General features: G+C 39.2%; 2 protein-coding genes across 2 annotated transcripts in view; both read right to left on the reverse strand.

The window, feature by feature from the left end:
* Positions 1–1,423, reverse strand: part of LOC125378288 (delta-like protein A) — an 8,974-nt gene extending 7,551 nt beyond the window's left edge. The window contains exon 1 of the mRNA XM_048393753.1: positions 1,342–1,423. Within this exon, the coding sequence (XP_048249710.1) occupies positions 1,342–1,423 (82 nt within the window). The remainder of the gene's footprint in view (positions 1–1,341) is intronic.
* A 24,184-nt stretch (positions 1,424–25,607) lies between these two features.
* LOC124136629 (fibropellin-3-like) overlaps positions 25,608–27,673 on the reverse strand; it is a 45,453-nt gene continuing 43,387 nt past the window's right edge. Inside the window, exon 6 of the mRNA XM_046502611.2 lies at positions 25,608–25,748. Within this exon, the coding sequence (XP_046358567.2) occupies positions 25,723–25,748 (26 nt within the window). The 3' untranslated portion in view covers positions 25,608–25,722. The remainder of the gene's footprint in view (positions 25,749–27,673) is intronic.

The raw sequence follows: 27,673 nt of genomic DNA on the forward strand, positions 1-27,673 counted from the left end.
TACATAAAACTCGGCTTTAGTCCGTTCAAATTGACAGTTGACATCTCTAGCACTGATCAAACAGAAATCAATGGGGCTACGAATCAGTTGAACTTTCATGTGGACCCCCTCCTCCAAATAATGTTCTTGGTGAAATAAGTCACAGTGTAGACGACCTGTCAGTTTCACTTCTTGGATGGGCAGAATGACCAATCGTCGTGCGACAAGGCCTGTGTTTGCATTCCGGGCGACAGCATTATAATGATCCATTTTCCAGCTCCATCTGTGTAACAATCTCATTAAAATCAGATCTTAGTTCTCGCTGCCGCTAAACAAAGATCTGAGTACATCCCATTACGGATCACGTCAGACTGACCTTTCGCGAACTCTGGCAGATCAATGGAATTACTGACAAGAAGTCGACATTAGCCAATCAGAAGGCAGCTTTCTCGTTCTTTACGGCACTATTGAGTGAGTGAGTTAATATTTAAAGTCACATCGGCAATATTTCAGCCATATCGTGACTTGAACAAGGTATAGCATATATAAAAAACTGTCATCAAAGGACAGTACAACAACAAGCAATATATCACAGATCATAATTTAAAACTAGTTTTAGATCAATAAAATGATTGGACTACGACGACACATTATAAAACAGGCTATTAATCACCAACAACTAAAGTTAGGCCACTATACTAGGGACCATGGGGACTATTTTTGCTACCTGCATGTTTTTTACGGCACTAATTTCAAACTGGCGACTACGCTATGAAACATATTTTGACAAATTCCCACTTAAAAATTTGAAACCTGAACAAAAGAACATTCTCAAATGGCTAATATATGGTCTAGATTGTATAGATTCAGTCGTGAAGCCTGTAAATATCGTTTGGAATACCCCGTTTTAAATTTTTCGAGGTTGGATGATTAGAAATCACATTCCGACTGTCACTTTCATGACCTGGTAAGTGACGCTCTGATTGGTCGGATGAAAGGTTATTCTGACGTGACCCCTAATGGGATGTCCTCAGATCTCTCTTAACCGTAGCATGGACTAAGATCTGATTTTAATGAGATTGTCTGTGTACCATCCTGGTCACTTGAGATGAGTCGATTTGGCTGCATCCCCCATACACTTGCTTACTTACACACATGTATACTTCTCAAAAGAGGGAATGCATCACGTTGTTCACTGTGGGAATGTTTTGTCCATCATCACTGTCACATTCATAACATTGGTATTCTTGACTTTCAGACCAACACGGCGGTAACACTGGTTCAAATCAATGAAAGCATTGACAGGCTTAACAATGTCAAGCCACTGAGGTGATCGCGAGGACGGTAATGATATGCACTGACCTTCTTGTAGTGAGGTGACCACAGGCGGGACAGAAAAGAGATCCAGTTGAACCTTGGCGCATTTGCAGGCATCTTGGCGCATCTTGGCGCATCTTGACAACTTGTCTTGACATCTTGACAGTTCTTGACAGCACCGTGTCTGGTGTTGAACTGTGTCTATTACCCCTCTGTACTGATATTTAAGGCTGCCTGATCGATATTGGGTACAACTCGGCCTCAACAACCCCGAATGGTGCAGGTGGTGCAGAGGGTGTGCTTGCATGACATCGACCAAGGCACTCCACATTTCTCTTCCATTCTTCTTTGGACAACAGTCGTTTGTTTGTCACTTCCTACTGGCAGAGTTTCACACCGCAGCAATAACAGATAACTCTATGACCTCGAAATAGCCAGAAATAGCCAGCTATGGCCACGTCTGGGGTCTGGGTCATCTGTTTAGGCCTTGTTTGAAAAGACCACACACATTAAAATTGATCATGGTCAGAGTGAGACGGATTACTCAAGATGTAAAAAGGAGCAGGTAGTGCATCGAGAACGTCACCATGTAGTGGAAGGACTTTGTTGGTGATACGAGAGGGAGCATGTTTGTGTTTGATGCTTCTTTTATGAGCTGGTGCTGCTGGCCCTAGTTGGTGTTGTCGCAATGTGGTGAATAACGCCTGTTTCCTATGGTGTTTCAAACTGTCCCCTATACTTCTATGTCCAGAACTGATATCATCCAAAAATCAAGGCAACATGCATGCTCCTGTTTTGAGTGCTGATTTTCATACAGTCTTGAGTATGAGCAGTGCTAAATTGTCTAAAGATCCCGAAGATGTTTCCCAAGCCTTTCCCTCTTTGATGGATTCGTGCTCGGTACACTTCCAGGCCTTTCATTCATTGTTGTCCACCCAAACCGCTGGCATGGTGGTGTGTGATGAACTGGTGTACCACCATGTTGAACATTAGAAGGTACCCAGATAATGTGGACAGAGTGAAGGTCACGATACTCCATTAAATATGATTAATCAAGCAACACCTAATTTATAGGCCTATAATTGTGGGAATTAAGAAAACAGCATTTTACTGATTGATCATTGTGACATATTGCATCTTGCTGTATAGCATGACTTTTTTTTAGACATGTAATACACGTGCAATGCACGGGTAATGCACGGGCAATGTCAAGCCGACAACATTGCTGAAATTAAGTTTGGAATCATGACATGTCACACTCTCTCATTTCAATTTGTTTTGCGTGTTCAGTACCCTAATTGTCATGTCACGTCGTAAATTGTCAGAGGCTACAAGGTGGCAAATTATTGGCATGAGAAATGCAGGAATGTCCAACAGACAAATTGGACGTCAGCTTCCATCATTTCAAAACTCTTGAACAAACACATGGCTACCACTAATGTGAAAGATCGTCCAAAACCTGGCAGACCCCGTAAGACAACAAGGAGATAGGATAGAACATTGTTGAGACTTGTTAGTCGCTGTCCATTTGACTCAAGTAAATCTTTAAAGCAACAGTTGTTACAAGAGAGAGCCCTTTCCTTCAGGACAGTCAGAAATTGGTGGAAGCAGCAGGATACAGTATCAGAAGACCCATTTAACGTATTAAACTGTCTCCTTCTCACAACCTAGCATGGCTTGGCTGGTATAACCAACTCAGATGAGTGTCGGGTCTCATTTGCTTATGGTGGATGGTCGTACACGTGTCTGGAGACAAAGGAACACAGCCATGGTTCCCCGCAATATCCAGGAAACGGTTCCTTTTGGGTGGGGATCAGCCATGGTATGGGGATGCATTTCCTTGGGTTGCAAGATGGACCTCATCACCATTCGCGGTGACCTTAATGGGGCTCATTATCAACAGGATATCCTTGAAAGAGCTGAACATTGTCCCCCATTTTGATAATCATCCTCTTTCCACAAGAACCATCGTCATGAATGACATTGTCTGGCCTCACAGAGCATGTGCTGTCACTCAGATCTTGCAAAAGAATGTTGTTTAAGACCATTCCATGGCCAGCCATGAGTCCAGATTTCAATCCCATTGAGCATCTTTGGGACATTTGTGGCCATTGTGTTCGACAAAGAGATCCACCTGTCCAAGGGCTCAATGAATTGACTGCTGCTTTGCATGAGGAATGGAACAGAATTCATCAGAATCAAATCCAGAGATTGATCCAAAGAATGAGGAGACGCCTTGAAGCAGTTGTTCGGGTTCAGGGGGGTTACACAAGATATGGATGGAAAGTCAATATTTGGAATTGCAGGACTTTGTTCTTCAATTCCGTGAACCAGAGGTGTGCAAGGTACTGACAGTTAAATCTGTGCAACAAAAGTGACATAAGAATTTTTTTTAAGTCATTTTCCGAATCTGTAACAACTCCAAAAGGGCACATTATATCATGGTTATCTGGGCTATGTTTCTCCTCAACCCTTTCTTTACACTGAATAATTTATTTGGTAAGGAAATCCTTTACACATTTCATGCACTAGTTCACTAAAGTTGCTCTGTGCGACAATATCCATGTAAATAGATTTTGATGACATCCCTACATCCCTGATGCAATCCCAAGAAACTCAAAACCCATTCAATACTTTCCAACAAAACTTTGCATGTTTACCAGACAAATCCTGAACTGATGCCTTTTGCTATTTATTTTTTAGAATGTGTTGTTTTTTTACGTTTCCATGGTAAAAAGCTGGACTTCGTTTCTATAAGGGTGGTGTTCATTTCCGGAGCATAACTCAAAAACTGTTAAGTACTTTCTTTCAAAACTCTGCATGTCTACCAGGCACATACTGAACTGGTGCATTTTTATGTTTCCATTGCAACAAGTTGGACTTGGACTTTGACTTAGGGTTCTATGGGGTAGAGTTCATTACCGGAGCATAAATCAAAACCCATTCAATTCTTTCTAATAAAACTTTGCATGTTTACCAGACACATACTGAACTGTTGCCTTTTGCTGTTTAGGAATTTTACTTTTTTATATTTTTTACATTTCACATTTCCATGGCAACAAGATGGACTTAGGTTCTATAAGGGTGGTGTTCACTCTAAAACTGTTAAGTACTTTCTTACAACACTTTGCATGTCTACCAGGCACATACTGAACTAGTGCCTTTTGCTCTTTAGGAATTTTATAATTTTATAATTTTTATGTTTCCATGGCAACAAGTTGGACTTAGGTTCTATAGGGTAGAGTTCGTTTCCAGATTATAACTCAAAACCCATTCAATACTTCCTAACAAAACTTTGCCAGACACATACTGAACTGGTGCCTTTTGATATTTGGCACTTTTAGAAATGTTTATTTTTTACGTTTCCACGGCAACAAGTTGGACTTAGAAAACAAAAATGGATGGGTTCGATTCCGGAAGAAATTTTCCACATCTATCAAGCACATTGCTGCCTTTTGCTATTTATGAATTTTAGAAATTTATATTACTTGGCATTATTTCCAGAGCTTGACGCCGTATAATAATTTCCAATGAAACTGTTTTAAAATGGGGGGGGGGGGGGGGATATAGATGACTTTGTCAGCTATACGCTTGTTATGATTATATGATTATGTTATGTACTGCTCCTCTTAGCCATGTGTTCTTGCTGTGTGATGTTTGAAAGAAATTAGGGAATACTTATCATGCTAATATTTAAAAAAAAGTTCAGTAGAAGTCTTAGATCTCGGCTACAATCTTCTGTTGTAATATTGTATGAACAGGTGGTTATGAAGAAAACATCACTGATTTCTCCACATTGTTACTGGGTTGATCTGAATTGGAACTGATTGGTTCTGCTTCAACATGTTCCATGTACGGTAAACAAAATATGTTGTGATGACAAGTTTCTGGACTGAAAACTGAATGGGTTACCTTGTATTTGAAACATTTCTCAAATACAGTATATGACAGTTGAAGAGACATTTTACTAGTAAATGAAGAAGATGCACAACATAACCTCCAGACTCAATGAGAGTTTTTACAGATGATGAATCACCTGAGGACGAACAGTACGTTAAATTGTCACCTATTACCAAGTATATCTTCTATCAACCAAAACTGTTGTACATCATTGCAACCGGTGGACATCAGATGGTACATATGGAAACTGAACAAGAACTGTTGCTTTGTGTGAGAGTAACAGAATGTCGTGACCTTTACCTTCACTGATGACAGGTGCCAGATGTATGACAACACTTGTTTTGTGTGCTCATTCAACCTTAAAAGGGATTCCTGATTGTGAACAAATGAATTTGTCTCCAATGTTTGAAATTGTACTCCAAAGTCACCATGTCACATCATAAAGTGTTGTCAGTAACTAGTCCAGCACTAGTATAACAGTTGTGATTTCAGGGAATCCTTCCAAGTTCATGATTGAAGAAGTCATTTCAAGCTCCAGTTCTTCATTCATGTTATCATAGCTGACCCATGATCAATTCTTTTAATCAGAAATCGACCCCTTTCACAATTTTATGTAATAGCAATGTTTTCGTAGGTTTAGTGTTCCCATTAATTATTTCTTCCCAAGAGGGTATATAGCGTATGCCAATACCATTAAGTATTTCATCATCTAATTTTTCAAGAGCAATTTGTGTGCAGTTACTTTAACTTTAAACCTTTATCAAGCCATAATTTCCTGTTCTTAAGAGTGGGATGTACACCAAAACATGCTACTTGCATCAACTGATCAATCTTGTGGAACATTTTATGATCATAACAGAGCGCATTTGCTCTCCTTGGCTAAATTTGTAAAGACTGTAAGGGGTATGGGGCTATTTCAGTCCATCCCCTAAAATGATAGCTTTTTAAAAAAAACACAACTTATTTAAAGCACAACAAAGTTACACAGTGGCTAAATGTTTTCAATGTTACATTTTCAGTTATGTATCATGTTACTTGAGATATAAACAAATGTGTATCATTCAGGTTGGTGTTATTTCTTTGAATAATCAATCCTATTTGTTGTCAACCAAAAGACATTTCATTATTCAGATGATAGGTTTGGTGTGAGATGCATTGAAACTATATATATAACATTAGAATGCATTTCAATATAATTTCATACTTTGAAGTTTACATTGTTTCTTTCTTGCTGATTGGCTGAAGGGGTAGTCCCGTGATCAGATATTTGGAGTTCACACACACCTGTGAATGGACAAAAAAAAGTTCACTCCATGTGAACAATTTTTTGTGAAATTAATCGCCAGTTTGCCAGAACTGCTTTCTGGGGTTTCCCCGTATTCTCGATCAGTGTTTACGATCAACTCGTTTTTCTATTTTCTTTTTAATACTTGCATTTATCAGCAATATAATTAATTTAGTATTTTTGCCTGGTCTTGTAACATTTCATCTGACTTATAAACAAATAAATGCTTTGGTTCTGGTGATTGATGTTGTCTAGCTGCTGCATGAAACAAAATGGATTGTCCTTGCGATGAGTTGGATATGGAATCTTACAATACTAATAACGCAAGTGAAGAAAATTAATTCTGTAAAATTACTGAGGTGAACGAAATTGATTTATTGAGCGATACTGACTTTGATGCCTTGTTTTTGGAAATGACAGGAATCTAGCACCAATGAAAACATTGTTGTATACCCTGCTCAGATGTGGCCGCTGACACAGAGCAAACGCGACGTCTCCTGATCCATAAAACATAAAAAGGTAAGGAAAGAAACTTAAATTAAAAAAAACAAAAAATACCAAGACTTGCCTACATGTTTAACTTAAAGGTCATCGGAGAAGAGAAAATATCAGTAGACGGAATTAGAAATCTACTATTCCTGTTTCTGAGTTGGCCGACCTTCTCCGTGCATTCTAGGCCGAGAAGCGGTGGCACATGAGGAGTGACGGGGCACAGTAATGAAGCTGGCATCAGGTCATACAGTAGGTCCATCTCAGGTGACAAGAAACACCAGCTAAGCAAAGTAGTACAGCACACCCGACAAATCCCAAACTCCAAATATAACACACACTGACGATGAATATTAACACAAAACACACAAGTTTCAGAGCACTCGGTTCAATCCCAACCAGTCCATTCTGCATCGTCCGAATTGGTTTGCGATTATCCAAACACATGCAACACAATCATAAATTCCCAATTTGCTAGTGCCATGAGAGGGTACACACGTCGGGGAGTTTTCCATAACTGCTCCATGAACGTCATTTTCAACAGCAGTAATTTTTAAGTATAAATTTCATCCTCATGGTCCCGTTCGACTCGGAATGCACCTCTTTATAAACTTATGTGGCGTCATATATATATCCGCGCATGAAGGTTGACCTCGCCTCGGTGCATCGAGGTCATGTTTATATTTTTGTTCAACTTCCTGTAACCCATTTTTAAGATTTGATTTATCCCAAATATTGTTTGTCAATTTGTTCAGACAAAGAAATTATTTTGACATATTTCTAGATTATGTTGTATATATTCAAAGAACTATTTTTCTTTGCGTAACTGAGTATGAGTGGGGAAACATATGTGACCGAGAGCTGGCAAATACCAACAAAATAACATTGTTGCAATGTTCTTCGGCAAAACCCGAGGACTTCAAATTTAAGCAAACATTGTTACGTTATTGTTCCGCGAGACCAGTAAACTACAAAGTCTGAAATTATAAGAATTGAACGTCAGTTTGGATGGGTTCATTGAAGTGTGAACGATTGAAAAGCAAGGAGGTTCACACGAAAGTTTAACCACACAGTTTAACCAGCGCTTTTCAATCGTTCACACTTCAATGAACACATCCAAACTGAAGTTCAATTCTTAAATGAACGTTCAGCGGAGAACATTGTTGAAAACGAACCCTCAATCATGTGACACTGATAATGTTTTATACAAAGTGGCTGCCATACTATGACGTCAAAGAATAAAAGGTTTCTCATGTTTCTACAAACGCAGTTTGACAGTTATTGGATGAGCGGGCGATGAACAACAGGTTAATATTTGAGTAGTACTCCAAGAAAGAGTCCACTCCTTATCAGGATATCGCTCCCTTGTGTCTGCACCACTCATCAAAGGCTTTGCTCAGATAGTTTGAGAGGAAAATACTTTGGCAGACAAATAGTGAGGAAACTGCTGAAATACATGGCCAGAAACCTCAATCCAATTTGGCTGACAAAAAAATGGGATTTAGCGTCATGGAACGTCGAGTTGATATTGATGGACATATAATGCAGGCGTCTCATGCCAAACTTGGATGCCATTGGACAATTAGTTTCGGTGATGATTGCTGCTAAACAAACACAAGTACACATGTACAAACGTACGCACAAAGGTACGCTAAACGCACGCATTCTAACGTGCGCACACAGAAACAAATAACGCCTTTAGGGAAGCACGCACGCGCAAACACATACCAATGTTCGGACATACAAACGTATAAGTAGTAGATATTTAAGAAGTATCCCACCTCCCACGGGAGGTGCCTCATTAATATACAGGATAACTGATTACTAGGGTAATTTATGTATGATGTCACAGGTCAATTAGGTTAATTAAGTGTTAACTGACCGGATGCAATCATGCAATTAATTACTTGACCACTCGTTAAACGTAGAACAAGACGTGTCTAAAAACAAGATGGCGGACGTTGCCACGAACGCTAACGAGCGTCACGTGACGTCATTTTGAATCTCGCGCCTGATCTACATACCGGATCAAGTCTTATCAATAGACAATTGTCAGACGGATAATAACGATGAGGCGTACCGTGTACATCTATTGAAACCCAGCCCCTACCGACCATATGACATTTGAATGGAGTACCGCTTCAACAAACATCCTTTTTCAATTTCTAATGGAAAATATACTATACCTACTGACCTGTGTCCCTTGAATGAAGAACCGCTGGACCAAAAAACAGAAGCATCCTACATCCCATCAGTTCATACAGAAGGTAAGACATATAAATTATATGATGTAGCAATGATGTTATCTGGTTTAGAATCTTACATATTCTGTATGATTCTGTCTGCTTCAGTCATGTCTACGCAGGTCAGAATATCTTTCATGATGGGTTTCATGAAACGTTTGATCTTGTCTTTGATGACCATTTGTTCAGTGCTCGGATCCATCTCCTTCAAGCTGTCTAGGATAGGTTGGAACAAGGGTGCCTCTGCAAAATAGCGGGTCAACTCAATGACACAGTTCAACGTGTTTGCTAAATCTTTTTTCCACACAGTATGTAGTTTTCTTTCGATCCATTCCTCCGATTTTCCTTGTTGCCTGTTGTTTTTCTTCTTGAGCTTCATGTCTTGTAGGCTCCTGTCATACACCCTATTCCATATACACTGTAAACCCACGTTTTGCCCCTCGTTGGCCTCGAGGTCATGCCATTTAGATTTAGTATTGACATCACCACCCCCTTTCTGCATGGGCAGCTCTTCATCACTATCATCATCATCGTATCTTGCACGTTTTCTCTTAGGTTTAAACTCGTTTTCGGGGCACCATGTTTTGATATGTTTCTGTAAATCATGCATGTTATCTATGAAGACACCACAGTCAGCGCAAGCAATGGCCATGGTTAAAGTTCCCGAGTTCTCACAAGAAGTGGATGCTGTCTCCTCGTCAAAATCATAAGATGGTTCTGCTAGAGAAGATCTTTCTTCCGGTGTGTACTGCTTGGGTGGACGTTCTTGGACAATTTGCTGCTCTGTTGATGGAGAGCTCCCTTTTATCTCCTGCTGTTGTGAACCACCCTCAGAGTCATGATTTGATGGTTCTCAATATATTGGCATGCAATCTGTTCTTCTCACTCATGCCAGGTTAAAGATCTACTGTCAAATGCCCATAAGGCGTTTCATAAAGTGTCATAAATTTACCGATGTCTTCGGGAAAAATTCTTCTGCCAAAACATTTCACCTGCTGTCTATCCACAGGTGAATTGAAAAGTGTCACGTAATGGGCATTCAAAGCAATGTCAGGTGATTCCTTGCCTCCCGGGAACAGGTTTTGCAATAACAAGAAGATGGCGGTGGCGGCAACGACGGTGTGGATGATTCCATACGAGATTCTGATAGTGTTATCTGCCTTATGGGCAGACTATTCACATCTTTCCTGCTATGAATAAGCCTCTTGTGTCTGAACAGAGCATCCTTTCTGGACAATGTTTTACCACATTCCGTACAAGGTACCCTCCCATTCATCATGAGTAAGAATTGTCAACTGCCCTATGAAACATATGCAACACTTATTTTATACACACTCCTTCATACAGGCGTTGATGTCTCCAGCTTGCTGATGTAAAAAACAGTGTTAAAAGAGTCATGTGTGACTGAAGATGTATAACGACAACAACAGAGCACTACAGCAGTCCATCAGAGTTGTCTCCATTTCTTCCGGTGGTGGTTTGGGTTCTTCCTGTTACGTTCAGCCTTTATTTCAACCTTTACTCGTTTGATTGTAGCTTGCATCTGAGACAGGATTTTTGTTTGTAGCTTGGGTTTAGCCTGTCGAGAGGCTTTTGTCTTGACAATCATCTTTTGGATTGATTTGGATTTGGTGCATTATCTTTTCTTTACCAGTGGGCGAACGCCCCTTCCTGTGAATAGGTCACCCGACTCAAAGATATCCACTGAACATCTCTGATTTTTCACTTTTGTCTTCATGTTTTCTTGCAGTGATGTCCGACCAGCAGCAACACTTGAACATAAATGAAACTTGCAAGAAGCAATGTTATATGTCTTACCTACTGTATGATCTGATGGGATGATTCACTAACAGTTTCTAAGGGTTTGTGAGTTTATTAATACAACAGATTTCATGTTGTTAAGACAGCAAATATTTTAGTATATTTGTCATGATTAAATATAACAAATAAATAATTGCGAGTTCAAATGTTAAACATTCATTTGCATAGCAATATTTGTAAATTTATTTTTGAATATTTTTTTTGCAGGGGTAACAAAACTTGAAGAATGATATGATATAATAGAACAATAATTAAAGGTTTCAATTGAGAATCATTTTGGAAATGATTTGATAATACAACTTTTTGTCTAAATATCTTTACTGATTATTGTATTTTTAACTATATTTGATATATTTTATTGTATTATATATTAAAACTCATGCAATTATCTTAAATGAATAAACATTAAATGTGTTTAATGATATGACTTAGCTCTAACATAAATAATGTCATAGGATGCAAGCTTTTTTTGTACATTATTCATGATTTCATTGTCTGCTAATGTCTCTGGATACGTGACTTATGACAAGTGTAATTGGGTCAACAGACTCTCTTTGAGGCACGTCTTGATTAGAGACAATGAAATCTACAAAGAAACACCAAAATGTTTTTAAAACCTTCCAAAACAGTATCCGGCTTTTTGTTGTGAAGGACAACAACCCAAACTTATCTTGATAATATGTCAATACAAACGAGGATCCCAATTGCGTGGATCGATGCTCATGATTTCAATCACTGGATTGTCTAGTCCAGACTCGATTATTTACAGACTGACGTCATATAGCTGGAATATTGCTCAGTGCGGCGTTAAACAACAAACCAACCAACCAACAACCAATAAACGAGGAGATAACGTATACCATCGTTCTGCTTGGTGTATTGCGACAAATCGGCTACATCCAGGTCAAACATTTCATTATGATTCATTATAAATGAAAAACTATATAAAGGGTTCAATTATTTTTTATGCTTAGTTTTGATGTAAATATATATATATAAATATATAGACAGACTGTATTTTGTCAATGAAATAAACACGTAACACGAATTTTTTTCAGCCAAAATTTTCTACATGTGAAATGATTTGGTATAAAATTTCTCGAAACTACTGATGTAAGGGAGGTAACTCTAAAACCCGGAAGTATTTCTATAAATAGAACACAATGTAAACGTAGTTTGGAATGGTTGTGTGACTGTTGTGATGATGTCATCATAGTAATTCCGTTGTGTTGTCAGTTATGGTTTTGATCTGAACAAGTAAACATCGTTTGAGTTTACTGGCGACTTGGGTCTTCTTTCATTGGTGGCAGTGGTGAACTTGTCATTGAAAGGTGAGGCGAAGCGGTTTTTCACCACATTATCGGCGGATCAACAGTCAACGTATACATCGGTAAAATTAGCATTCGTGGAGCGCTTCAGACTGGTGACTTTCCAACAAGAATTGTCATATAGGAAGCAGAAGAAGGGAGAAACGGCTAGGAAACTCAAATATTGAATTATGGATCTAGTTGCCAAGGCATTTCCGGATGTTACTGATGATGCATCACTGTCAGCGCTACAGATTGCTCATTACAGGAGAGCACTGACACCTGAGGTGAGACAGAAATTATCATGGCTAGTGTCAGATGATGTAACCTTTGATGAACTGGTTAGGAAAGCAGAACAAGTAGAGAGGGAAACTGCTTGCATCAACATGATTCAATAAGATGGGAATAATGTTAGTGAGGGACAAAATGCTATTTTATTGGAATTAGCTAAGAAGATCTCAGAACTAACTGTTAATCAAGAACAATTATCAGCTTCAGTGGCAGCAGTTTCAAGAAATATTCCAAGGAATGATAAGTGCTACAAGTGTAATCACCCGGGACATTTTGCACGTTATTGCAATCAGCAGGAAGGGAGGAGTTGATTTAACAGCAAGTGTGACAGGTGTGGAAGAATGGGTCATATGGCAAGGGACTGTAGAGCTAGATTTCCAGTCACAGAAGACAGGTCAGGAAAATTAGATGTTGCTAGGTAGGATAGCCGAGACTCTCTGGCAACCATGGTGGTATCCGCGACATGTGTAAATTCACTAAATGCGAAAAGAATTGAAGTTGAAGGTGAATTTGGGGGATACAAATTGAAATGGCTTGTTGACTGTGGTGCAGAAATTAGCATTGTAACAGAAAATGTAGCAGGACGAGCTAGAGGTAAGAGACTTCCTCCATTAGTAGTACCTCATACTGTGTCAGGGGCTGATATGGGAACTGCAAGGGATATAGTTACATCATGCAAGGTGGGACAACAGAAAATTAAAGGACACCGTTTTACTGTGGTAAAGAATTCAATGTATCCAGCTATTATTGGGATGGACTTATTCTCTGGATATAAAATTTAGTATGGGAATTGACATTCTGTATGATTCATCGCATGTTTCTCAGAAGAACAGTAATGCTCATGCATCAGTGTCTCATATTTCACCAACAGTCAGTGTGTGTCATGTGTACGTGGAATATTCAGTTAAAGTGCCACCCAGAAGTATGAATATTCACAAGACCAAGGAGCGTCCATTCCAATTTGGAATGAAAGTTGGATTGCTTTGGAAAGATCGCTCATTCCAACCTTTCCAAAGCTTGGAAGGATCGATCTTTACGGAAAATCCAAAATTGGATTGGCAACATTTCCAAACATATTTCCAAAACAGGAAATGTTTGGAATGACTTGGAATTGTTTGGAATTGTTTGGAAGTATTTTTAGAAGGAACAAGTTAAAATATGTTTTAGTAGTGATTTGAACAATAAAAAGACTATGAATTTTCTATTGAGTTGAAACTATATATAATAAATAATAAACTGATCCCAAACATTCACTACTTGTCTGTCTAGCAAGGGGCTTTTACAGTCGCATTCTCCCTAAGGTGAGAGAGAGACCTGCACTTGACTCGGCAAGACAATAATAGGTCTCAAGATTAAGTATTCGGCTGGATGGCAGCTGCCATTTAATTATAAAACAGACAGTCGTCTAGACGGCTCACATGTAAGTGCGCCGACATGTGCCTAAGATGATAAAATGGACAATCTTTGGTAACAACTAATTTATTGTTGTTTCACGCCAGAGCTGTGAATAACTCTGTTCATTGAACAATTGGAATTCAGGAAGTTATCAATAATTGTTTTACTTAACATAAGATCAGTTGTTTACAACATAATATTATCATGTCAGGACGTACTACATTCAAAACCATATATTTTAAAATCAATGTAATGACAGACTATGAATTCCAAGTCCCGATTATCAAATCAATGAGCTATCAGTTTCACCACATGTGCACAGACCGCCTATACTTATATATATATACTCTTCAAAATAAGAAACTTGACATAGATGTAAAACCACTTTTTGCCAAATATCTAAAATAATTACAATAAATGCGAACAAAATAAGTTAAACAGAAAGATGATGTGTCTATAATTCGCGAAAACACATGCAAAGCACATAAACGTAGCGTTTGGGGATCAATTTTACAGCTTCATCCAAACGCAACCGCCTGTAAAAAACGTGCAGCACAGGATCCTGCATTTAGGCATGCAGGCCCCCCTGCTGAATGGGTATAAAAATCCACATCAACGGCTGTTCATACAGTCCTTATAACGGCAGTAGAGGCGGTGAAAGAATGCCAAGAATGAATGCAGCTCAACGGAACAATGCCATTGGGAGATTACAAGCTGGAGCAGCTCAGCAAGAAGTGGCCAGGTACTTTGTCGTATCCAGACAGCCAATCTCTGCACTGTGGACTCGATACAACAACAGCAACAGAGTTGACGACAGACCATGATCAGGAAGACCAAGGGTGACAACCCAAGCACAAGATCGATACATCCGGCTGCGATACCTCCGAGACCGCACTACCACAGCCACGTCTACAACCACACAGATCCCAGAAGGAATCCACCGCCCCAAACACTTCCGGCGCTTCTTGATGCACTTCAGCATGAATGGCAGCACATCCAACAGCGTGTTATTGACAACTTGATTGCATCTATGGGTCGTCGGTGTCAAGCGGTGATTGATGCACGTGGTGGGCACAACCGATACTGACATTTTCTGTACCCCTGTGACATTAACTGTATTGTGTACGTGTGTCTGTCTAGGTGAAACGATTAATGTTTTGAACATTGTGTACATTGATCTTCAAACAGTGTTTCAATTATGGTTTCTGTGTCCTATTTTGAAACAATCGCATTATATTACATTTTGAAAGTCAGTGTCAAGTTTCTTTTTTTGAAGAGTATATATTTTTCATAACTATTCTCCAGTTAAAGTCCTATCCTCTTATCAAATAATCTGTGAGAGTGATCATCATTAACGAAACTCATCAAGTCTGAGGCTCCAGGTAAATAAACATCGTGGTTTTATGACGGGAGATCAGACGAACCGTGAACCAAGGGCATGCGACGTAATTACACCTAAAGGTGGTAGAACCAGGGTATTGTCTCTTGAACTGGCTAATTTTGACACCCCTTTTTCATGCGCATCCCAGCTCATAAGCAGAATACAGACAAATGAGGCCCCGTGATCAGCGGAGCGTGAACAACATGGATGCCGCCTTTCAGCCGTACCGAACAGTCAAGCTGCGATCTCGGAACTGCTCGCCCGATTGAATCCAACTGCAAGCGGAGACAAGATTACTTCCCTAACCCAAACATGATCGTTGCTCAGAAATGTTCAAATCTATCTTCAGTAAATCATGAAATTAATGCGGGCATGACATTTATGCAAAAAATGCGATCGTCAGTCCCTCTGATTATTTTAATATGTTTCATTTCATCATGATAAAAAAGTTAGTCACTTAAAAGGTTACCAGGTTGAAAATGAAAACGATCGTTAACAAAAACAACAAAATGTATTCTCTCATCACTCAGCTTAACAGTGATATAACTGCAAATAAAACAATCAAGTGCGCTAAAGTATTACACATGGTGGGTGGAGGACCAGGGGCACTTTGAGTTAGACAGGTGTCATCAACTGGTCAAGTAAAATCACGGTTTGTATATTCACGTTGATTGGACAGTCTCGACTGGCGCCAACTTATCATGACGGCGTCTTCAGAACAGAACAGAACTTTATTTCTCCCAGGTTTAGCCTTACGTGGATGCCGGAAAATTTTGTTTTAGTGATAGCACATTTTTAATTCAATCAAATATACTTTCCTTGATTGATTATATATGACTGCGGACGTAGATCCGGATGTATCTAAATATGTTCAGTAAATACACAGGATTTATTGTTATACTATTAGGCTTAATAGATACAATTGAGTATTTATACCATTGATCATAAAGTTAGTCACTACTTTTATTTTCACATGTTCGATTTGTATGATTTTGGGTGATGATTAAATTGACAAAATAAGAAATCATTCCATGTATATGAGTATTATATATTGTACCCCAATACGTAATTAAATTGTGTATAAATAAGGACACTAGGTTAATTACTGTAACTGATTATTTGATAAACATATTCACTTTTAGTTGCGTAATATGTCACAGAGGTGAAGCTAATTCATAACAACTAATTGTCCCATTTATTTGGCTTCTATCTTTTATATGAAACAAATGCTATAACATGGGGGGATAAACTTCATTGGCAATAGACGTAGCATATAATTGTCCGCATGAACAGTCTACTCTGTTCCAGATATGTTTATTCATTTTGTCAGCATTTAAATCGTTGCATTCCTGGCTCAATGATTCATTTGACGAAATCTTGTTCCCTGTTTTGAATTACCGTCAGATAGTTCCAAACCAATTATAAAATTTCCAGCCCTATGTGTTGCGCATAATTCCTAGATAATTCGAAGTTCATATTCTTGTACGAACACTTATCAAAATTCATTTATACCTAGTACTATTATGTACATATGTATATTAGTTCAAATTAAAATAATGAGGCCCTCTATTCTCGAAACGGTCTTTGTTCTATGACAACCGTAAGTCAGTATGGGAAAACAAAATATTTGTTTAATTGTTCAAAGTTCATAGTCAATGTCATATGATTATAGACAAGGAAGAAAAGAAATTAAATATAAAGAGTAGCCACTTTAAATGACAGAAATTCTTTTAGTTAAATTTGCTCATGATTTGGTCCTTTCGTGGTAAATAGTGCCAAAATACTCTTAATTATTTACTTTCATGTCATTACTAATCTCACATAAGGTCAAGCGTTGTACAACGTTTAACAGATATGATTATGACATGATGTATCCAAACATATCCAAACAAATCCAAACAAATCTAAGCTTGGAAATATGACCTTGACAAATTTTGGAATGGTCATATTTCCATTTGGAATGGTGGCATTTCCAAGTTTTGGATTGTTTGGAATGGATGATATTTTGTCCAGTGATTGTACATGGAACTGTTTCATCCTTGGTCACACCAGGTATAACATGTGTGCTAGAGTCAGCAGGCATTTTTGGATGTGAATGTTTTGGAATAAGGTGTTGTCGAGTACTCAATACAGTGCGAAACAACAAGAAAGTGCTACTTCACCTTACAAACCCCTACAATACCACAACAGAGTTAACTTCTGGATCGGTGGTTGCAACATTTTCACCCACTTCTGATTATTCACCTTTTGCAAGTCTTCAAACCAACAGTGAAAACGAGGCAAACAGGAGTATGAAGGTAAACGAGATGGCTCGAACATTGTCAAATAATTCTCATGTAGCTGAAAATGACCAAAAGCGCATCTACAAGGTAATACAAGAAAATGGCGACGTGTTTTCAATGGAAGGTCAAATAGGCCACATAACAGTGATTGAACATTCGATACCAACTGGAAATGCAGCACCTGTGTCTCATAAACCTCATCGAGTGTCACATGATGCGTTGAAAAAGATTTCTGAGTTTGTGGATAACGGCCTACAACGGGGGATCATCAGGCCAAGTAAGAGTCCATGGTCTAGTCCTCTCGTTCTTGTAAGGAAATCTGATTTAACGACAAGGTATTGTGTGGACTTCAGATCTACCAATGATCGGACTATCGGTGGCAGTTTTCATCTCCCTAGGATTGATGACAGTCTGGTGGCCCTTGGACAAGCTCGAATCTTCGCGACCTTGGACATGAACAAAGCTTACTACCAGGTGCCTATAAAAGAAGAAGACAAAGAGAAGACTGCATTTACCTGTCACAAAAGACAATTTGAGTTCAATGTTTTGGTCTAAAAGGTGCACCTGCGACCTTTCAACGTCTCATGATGACTGTTTTTGGTGACCTCAATTGGGAGATTTTGCTGATCTACCTGGATGATGTGATTGTGTATTCGCGAAGCTTGGATGAACATGTGGAACATTTGAACCTTGTTTTCAAAAGAATCAGAGACTGGACGGAAATTGAACCCCAAAAAGTGTGCATTTGCAAGAACAGAAGTTAAATACCTGGGACGCATTATTAACACAGAAGGTGTTAACCCTGGCAAGGTTAATGCTATCAGACAGTTTCCAAGACCTGGAAGTGCAGCTGAAGTGAGGAGGTTTGTCGGTATGGCATCATACTATAGAAGATTCATTCATGGATTGACATTGTGAAGCCTCTGACAGATTTGACACAAAAAACATTGTGTTTAAGTGGACAAATGAATGTGAGTCATCTTTTGTGAACCTAAAAGAGAAACTGGTTTGGCTTATCCTGATTTTACCAAGAAGTTTGTGGTTGAGACTGATGCGAGTGATGTCGCCTTAGCGGCCATCCTTATACAAGATGGAAGGGTGATAGAGTATGCGTCAAGAGCACTGACAGGAGCTGAAAAAAATTATTCCGCTACAAAGAAAGAGTGTCTTGCCATTGTGTGGGCGCTGGACAAGTTTGCTGTTTACCTTGAGGGAAACCAGTTCACAGTTATAACAGATCACAAGCCACTGACATATCTTCTCAGTCTGAAGGAGCCAAGAGGTAAACTTGCAAGGTGGAGGGTTGCTCTGGAGAATTTTGATTTTACGATCCAACATAGACCAGGCAAGGATACACAAGTTCCAGATGCACTGTCAAGGGCGCCTCAAGTGGACGCAATGGCCATACCAAGTTTCTTCTCAGTGGAGGAACTGATTTACATGCAACAGACAGGTACAGATATCACAGTACTGTGACAGTGGGTAACTGATCACAAGAAACCAAGTGATATAGAGCGAGAAGTGAAGAGCTTTATTAAGAGTGATGGTGATAATCTTGAACTGTGCAACAATGTGCTTGTGCTGAAAACCATTGACAGTGTGAAAAGAGTGATTTGCCCTCAATCAGCAGCAAAGAGGATTTTAAGGGCTCTTCATGATGGAAATGGCCATTTTGAAATTGATAAGACTATTGCTGCTGTGGAGAAGAAATTCTTCTGGTTTGGATGGCAACGCGATGTAAGAGACTGGTGCAAGTCCTGTGTTACTTGCCTAAAGAGGAAAAATCCTTCACTTACAGACAGAACACATGAGGGGAAGACAATTATCCGAGATCAACCATTCTTGTGGTGGAACATGGACTTTGCGGGCCCACTTCCAACAACACAACAGGGTAATCGATACTTGTTTGTGCTGTGTGATCCTTTCAGCAAATGGGTAGAGGCATTTGCAGTATCTAATCAGTCGCCGGAAACAACTGCTACAATTATATATAACGAATATGAACTGCCAGAGGGACTACACTCTGACCAAGGTCGGAACTTTGAAGCTAAACTTCTCCAAGAGTTGTGCAGCAAGTTCGGCATTAAAAGAACAAGAACCTCCCCATACAACCCACGGTGCAATGGACAGGTTGAAAGAATGAACAGAACTCTAGCTGAAAGACTAGCTCTTCTAATAGAAGCTCATGACCGAAAGGATTGGGATGAGAAGTTTTGTCAGCTATTTGCAGATCAACAAATAAGGTTACAGAAGAGACCCCATTCAAGATTGTGTTTGGCCAATCCCCTAGAGACGAAACAGACAGTGATGTAAGTGGAAATCAGAAACCCGTGACTGATTCATCAGCGAAATTGAGTGAATTAGTGGATTTGCAGAAGACGGTGAGAGAGAAGATTTTGAAAGAACAAGAGCAGAGGTGTGAAAAAACAAAACATACCAAGTTTACTCCATTCAAAGAAGGCGAAAAAGTGTGGCTATATCATCCTCAGCAAGTGCGCGGAACATCTTGGAAACTCATCTCAGAAAGATGGGAAGGGCCTTTCTGCGTTGATAGCCAAATCGGTGAAAATACTTACTGTATTCACCCCTGTGAAGGAAGTGGACGGTCACGTGTCATCAATCACCGAAAGCTGAAAAGACATTTTGAGAGACCGGACCACTTGACTACAAGTAGTAGTGGTAGTGATAGTGCTAGAGACTGTGTGGTGAATGTGGACACTGAATGTCAATCTTCAGATTCACCTGACATTGACAACTCTACAGGCAGCATCAACATTCCAGGAGGTGCAAGTGACATTGTGTTGGGATTTGATGATGTGTTCCAAGCAAGTGTCGTGAAACAAAATTAAACAGACAATTGCCAGAGACATTCCAATCGGATTCACTAGCCCCCAAAGTGGCAGAGTGACTATCACGTTTACATTGACTGTATTTCAAGTGAAAATGCCTTTATTGGCATGTTTGACAATATGTAAATGCAATTAACTATAAAACGTGTTGTATTTGTAATTAACACATTCACCTGTTTTATGTTTACCTGTAAATAGTACTTTATTATCATCGGTTTAATTTCTTAGTATGTATGATTGTATCTGAGAGGGAGGAATGATGTTAGGGAGATAACTCTAAAACCTGGAAGTATTTCTATAAATAGAACGCAATGTTAACGTAGTTTGGAATGGTTGTGTGAGCGTTGTGATGATGAAATCATAGTAGTACCGTTGTGTTGTCAGTTATGGTTTTGATCTGAACAAGTAAACATCGTTTGAGTTTACCGGCGACTTGAGTCTTCTTTCACTACGTTATTTTACTATATTTTTTCTCTTGAAAATTATTCTTGGTATTGGTTAAACAAGTAGTTTTTCATGTGAAATAATACAACCTTCTAATATTTTGAAGCTGAATAATATTTTGTTTTTGTTTTTTGTGAAGTCATGAAACTTCTAGTCTGTCATTCATAGTTAGAATTGTAAGGATGTTTGTTCAAGCAGTACATCATTCATATGGTCTGTAGGTATAGGTTTTCAATAGATGTAGTCATGACGACTCCTCGGTTTCTGTCCGTCTGACGATTGCCTATTGAAAAGACTTTATCCGGTACGTAGGTCAGGCGCGAGATTCAAACCGAGGTCACGTGACGCCCAGTCAAGAAACTTCTAATCTGATATATATTGATTACATGCCTCTGATAGGCAGCAGTCTGTGACGATACATTTCTATCACGTAAATGAATTATATATACATAATGTAAAGAGACATTATATTAAAACCTAAAACATACATATGTAGTTTGTTCGGATAATATTTTAAACAACTTAATATTTCACTCTCACAAGGCTGTAACCTACATATCTCTGACGATGGTTCAATTAGTGTTCAACGAGTGGGGCAGAAGACATTGATCATTGAAATTATGGATATGTGACCAGTGAGATTATATAAAAAATAAATAACGACATGGACTATGTATGTTTATGGCGGTACTATTGTGAAACAGAGGAAATCAAAACAAGGCACCATAGGGCATATGCATATATTTTCAAATGAAAACAACATTTTTGGAAAATATAAAATAAAATATAAATTGAAAAAGGATGTTTGTTCAAGCGGTACTCCATTCAAATGTCATATGGTCGGTAGGTACAAGGTTTCAATAGATGTACTCAGTACGCCTCATCATTAGTGTCCGTCTGACAATTGCCTGTTGAAAAGACTTGATCCGGTATGTAGGTCAGGCGCCAGATTTAAACTGAGGTCACATGACGTTCGTTTGCGTTTGTGGCAACGACACTGCCATCTTGTTCTTAGACACGTCTTGTTCTACGTTTAACGAGTGGTCAAGTAATTAATTGCATGATTGCATCCGGTCAGTTGACCCTTAATTAACCTAATTGACCTGTGACATCATGCATACATTACCCTATTAATGAGTTATCCTGCATATTAATGAGGTACTTCCTGCGGGAGGTGGGATACTTCTTAAATATCTACTACTCGTATGCACGGAAGTGCCCACAAACGCCTGGGCAAACGCAAACTTTCTCACGCACGCCCAACCTTATGCACGTAAACACACGAATAAACTCGGACATGCAAAGAAACAAGCACACGCAAAATGCGCGCACTTACGCAAGCAGAAACGTAAGCATGTAGGTGCCTACAAGAGTACGCACAAACAGATGTAAACACAGATAAACCGTACATATGTATGTCCACACGCATAAATATAAACACAAGCGTGCTGTCGCACAAACGTGTGTGCTCACAAATGTTCGAATCCTCAAACGGTTAGCTTGTACCAACAACGTTAGGCTCCGCTTTTGAGGACATCGCTCCTCCGAAATTGGCGTGTGTCGGAATGGACCAGGTTGCCTCTGAACCTTTCGGACCTCAACCATGTTCGAATCAACAAATGGTTTGCTTGTACCGTTGCTTTCAAAAGTACGGCTCTGCTTGCAGCATATCACAAATACGAATGGCATGTGTTTGAGTGTCTCAGAGTGTTCCAAACCCATTTATGATATTGACCATGTTCGAATCCACAAATGGTTTGCTTGTACAAACATTGTAAAAAAATTTCGCTTGCGGCATATCACCGATACAAAATTGGCAACTACCTAAGTGTCCCAGGGCTTTCTAAACCCATTTCCGTCCTTGACCATGTTTGAATCCTCAAATGGTTTGCTTGTACCAACGTACTTGTGAAAATTTAGACACAGCTTTTGAGATATCGTGGCTACGAAACTGCATGTGTTGGGGAGTGACAGGGTGTTCTAAACCAATTTCAGACCGCGACCATGTTCGAATCCTCAACAGGTTTGCTTGTGCCAACACCGTCACAAGCAAGGACACGCTTGCGACATATCCCCTATTCCAAATTGATTTGTGCCGGATTGTCCCAGAGTGTTTTAAGCCATTTTCAGACCTCAACCATGTACGAGTCCACAAATGGTTTGTTTGTACTAACACTGACAAAACTAGGGTACCGCTTTCGGCATATAACCGAGACTAACTCAGCGTATCCCATAGTGTCGGGACTGTTCTAAACCCGCGTCCGAACTCGTCCATGTTCGATTCTTCAAAGGATTTGCTTGTACCAATACTGTCAAAAGCAAGGAAAAGCTTGCAGCACATCACAGCTTCAAAATTTTATGTGCCTAGGTGTCCCAGGTATGTGCCTAGGTGTCTAAACCCATTTCCGAACTCGTCCATGTTCGAATCCTCAAATGGTTTGCTAGTAACAACACTGTCAAAACTTAGGCAACGCTTGCGAGACATCGCCGTTACTAAATTGGCATGTCCCAGAATGTCCCGGGATGTTTTAACCCCATTTCATACCTCTTACATGTTCGATTCCTCAAAGGGTTTGCCTGTACCGTCAAATGTAAGGAACAGCTTGTTAGACATCACCACTACGAAATTGGCATGTGCTAGGGTGTCCCAGGATGTTCTTAACCCATTTCCAACTTGACCATGTACGAATCCTCAAATGGTTTTCTTGTACCGACGCCGTCAAATGTAGGCACCGCTTGCGGGACATCGTCGCTAAGACATTTGCTTGCTCAGGAGTGTCACAGGGTGTTCTTAATCATTTTCTGACTTCGACCACGTTCTAATTTTCAAAGGGTTTGTTTGTACCAACTCTATCGAAAGATAGCCTGCGTTTGCAGGACATCGCCGCTACTGAATTGGGTTCAAGGGTAGTCCCAAATATTAATTAAATATTACCATCAAGCTTTACTTTTAGCATGCAACCAAGAACAAAAAAAATATTTAAAAAATGGAAACTTGCAATAGTTTCTGTCAACAACCTTACAAGATATAATCTTTAAAGTAAACTTTCGAAAAAAAAATGATCACAACCAAAATCCAAAATAGCTGCAACCAAACAAGATATCGCAATAAATTAATAGTAACCGTTTGATTGATTTTTAAATAACATGGGAGACAGGAGGCATTTTATTTTTAACGCGTTATTTTGTTCTTATCGATCTGACAGCGAGAATGTCCCTTACAGTATTCCATAATTAGCGGCTACACTGTCAATTACATAAATAATCACAAGCCAGTGAGTTTCTCAATGAGGCAATTTTATACACGGCTATAACATTCATTAAAATAAAGTTCTCACAGCCCAATTTGGTGCATTCGGTTAAAATGATATTGTCCTATGTTTTTTTATACGATACCATATTCGCTACTTTAATTAATAGATTTTCATCCGCTCCCGCCTGACAACAAAACATCCTGCCTTACATTATTCTAATGCCCTGAAATTCCTAGAAATAGAAGTATCGCTAATATGAGTGTTCCTATTTTCTTTACCTGATGAAATACTCCGTACACGTAGCCCTCGATCATGAACACCCATGATGCATGTGAATCGCCATTATAAAACGTTAAAAATTAAATGCCTTCTGTCTCCCATGTTATTAAAAAATCAATCAAACTGTAACTATTAATTTATTGCGGCCTTAACATCCAAATGACAGTCATGCTTATACTGGAAAAGTACCCCCTATATCCAGCCTGAGGGACTGGCATGGCTCTGAAGAAGTGAGTGAGTTTGCCTTAACACTGCTTTGAACAGTATTTATATCTCAGTTCTGTTCTGGCTTGTCGGTTTAAAGGGGCACTAATCTTCTTGTCGGCTGTCTAACACTGCCAGCTGGGGCTCACTATCTGTGGTGAGTTGATTTGCTCACTGACGCAACTGAACGTGACAAGAGACTGGGCTACCGTCCTCAAGATCACTGGTTACCTGTAATCTATAAATCTCAGACAAAGGGCGCATGTAAATTAATTTCTTCAGCCTAAACAAACGGACAAACGATGGAAGCTCATCGGATGTTGTTATTTGGAAATACCCCAGATGGTTATAGTTTAATAGTTAAAAAAAATGGTATCCCAGCAGTGAAAGCATTTTCGGATTTTGGATTGCGCGGGTAATACGATTGCTATCTCTTGTTGTCATCCACGTTTTCTGGCATAACTCTACACCTGTGTCTTTGTTGCCATCAATAGCAGCTCAGTTAATGAACCTATTACAGGTATAGTTAGTGGTAGCACCACTCAGATTACCTGACAAAGGTTCCCATTTGGCGTGTCTTGTGTCTGGGGTAATTATTTCATCTGAATCCAGGTTTGAAGTGAGGTGAAATGTATGTTATGTAATATTCACGTGGCAGCCCAGCAAGAGGAGTGATCAGTTCATTTACTTTTTTGTAAGCGGATCATTCCTCGCCATCAAAAGTTCCACAGAAAATACGTTCATTGATAAATCACTGTTATCTTGCACAGTGGATTTGTCAAAAGTAAGTGTTTTACATGTGTAGGTTTACTAAAGCAAACGGAATACACCCATATAATGGCGTGAAGTGCCGATGAAAAAACAACATGCTTGGTTCAAAGGATTAGCCGATAAAACGTTTATTGATTGTTCATTGCTTTCTAACTCCATGGATATTTTTAAAGAACCATATGCATGGACATCATGAACATAATTGTCACATGTGTTATCTTAGCTGACCGTTCAGACTTGACACCTTTGTGAAACATCTGAAACAAACGAACACGGGTTATAATAATAGTATAGGAACGCTATACATATGTTTTAAAATATTTGATTGTAACAGAGCCACGTGACGTCGAATAAGTTTGTTTTTTTACAGCTGCAGACGTATGGGATATTGTTCCTATATGTGAATATTCACGGATACATTCCTCGAACTTGGAAGCTGCACAAATTTATACATAAAACTTTGGTGGGTCGTAATTATGATGTTTGCATTTTGTTTTCATTCATTAGCTGTTGCATTGGATAAAATAATTTGTGTTCCTCTTGTTCCCGTAGGCGTGTTTATGTTACACTCAATGTGTAAAACGTGATTCACTCAGGCAATTTATAAAATGTCTGAATATTTCAGTAATTTACAAATTGACTGAAACTAAGTCCAGATTGACTAACGATTTTTAAGAGGACTAGTTATACTAGTATCAGAGTGGGTGTGTTTGATTTTACCCCGCTTTTAGCACTATTCCAGCAATAACCACTAGGCCGCCCCTCTAGTATTAGAAGCCAAAACTATAGAAACGTATTTGAATTTCGTTTTCTTTTAATCCTATCATTTTCAGTCACTGGGTGCTGAAATTAAAACACAATAATGTTTGGAATTCGTAATAACAATAACACAAAAGGACCGATTTTCAGTCAATTTGTAAAATAACTGATTATTTAGCCGTTTAAACAAATTGCCCGAGTGAAACTTTATAGATTTTGGCTGAACAATATACCCACAATGAAATACTAGCAATGAAAGCGATACATGCGCTTACGAATGGCGCAGCACAGGTCGCGAACTAGTCTAGATTTCTGCTATATCATACGGATACTCACGGGGGAAAAACAATAACAAAAGCAACAACCAGTCTCGGGGCATTGCTGTAGATCTGTGTCCCTTTAAAATGGTAGGAAACCTACCATTGTAGGTTTCTGGCACATCCAAGGGACGCAACTCTACACAACGAATTGCGACAACTCAGACGACTGAGCCCCAAGATGACTGTATGGGTAATTGGCAGAAAAACGCGACATCGCGAGATTTCAACATAAGCCAAGTGTCGCTATCTCACATTCTCGCCTTTTTGAAAATATATACATATAACTGTATAGACATTTAGCCAAAAAATACGAGATGGCGAGATCGAGACATTGGTCAAGTGTCGTTATCTCGCTCTGGTGTTCTCGTGTTTTTGAAAATAGTTACATATAAGTGAATAGACAATAAGCACAAAAGCTCGAGAACGCAAGATCGCGACATTGGTCAAGTGTCGCTATCTCGCATTCTCACGTTCTCGTGTTTTTAAAAAAAAGGGACATATCACTGTATTGGCAATTAGCACAAACACGAGATCACGACACTTGACCAATGTCACAATCTCGCGTTCTCGCGTTCTCACGTTCTCATGTTTTTGAAAATTGTTACATAGAACTGTATAGACAATTGGCAAAAAACGCACGAGAAGGTGAGAACACTAGATTGCTACATTGGTCAAGTGTCGCGATCTCGCGTTCTCATGTTTTTGAAAATAGTTACATATAAGTGTATAGGCAACCAGCACAAAAGCATGCGAGGTCGCAACTCTTGGCCGATGTCGCAATCTCGCGTTCTCGTGTTTTTGAAAATAGTAACATATAACTGTATAGGCAATTAGCACAAAAAAGAGAGAACGCGAGATCGCGACACTTGACCAATGTTGCGATGTCGCGTTCTAGTGCTTTTGTGTCCATAAGCCAAAATCACACACTTGCCCAGCATGTACATGGCAAGGCCGCAATAAATTAATAGAGTTTGATTGATTACTGTTGAAGGGTACGATTCACATGCATAATGCGTGTTCAGTAGGGCTACGTGTTTGGAGTATTTCATCAAGTAAAGAAAGTAGGCACATACATATTAGCGATATGTATAAGTATACATTGT

This window comes from Haliotis rufescens, unplaced genomic scaffold (assembly GCF_023055435.1).
Source record: "Haliotis rufescens isolate VD_foot unplaced genomic scaffold, xgHalRufe1.0.p SCAF_12, whole genome shotgun sequence".
Classification (NCBI taxonomy): domain Eukaryota; kingdom Metazoa; phylum Mollusca; class Gastropoda; order Lepetellida; family Haliotidae; genus Haliotis; species Haliotis rufescens.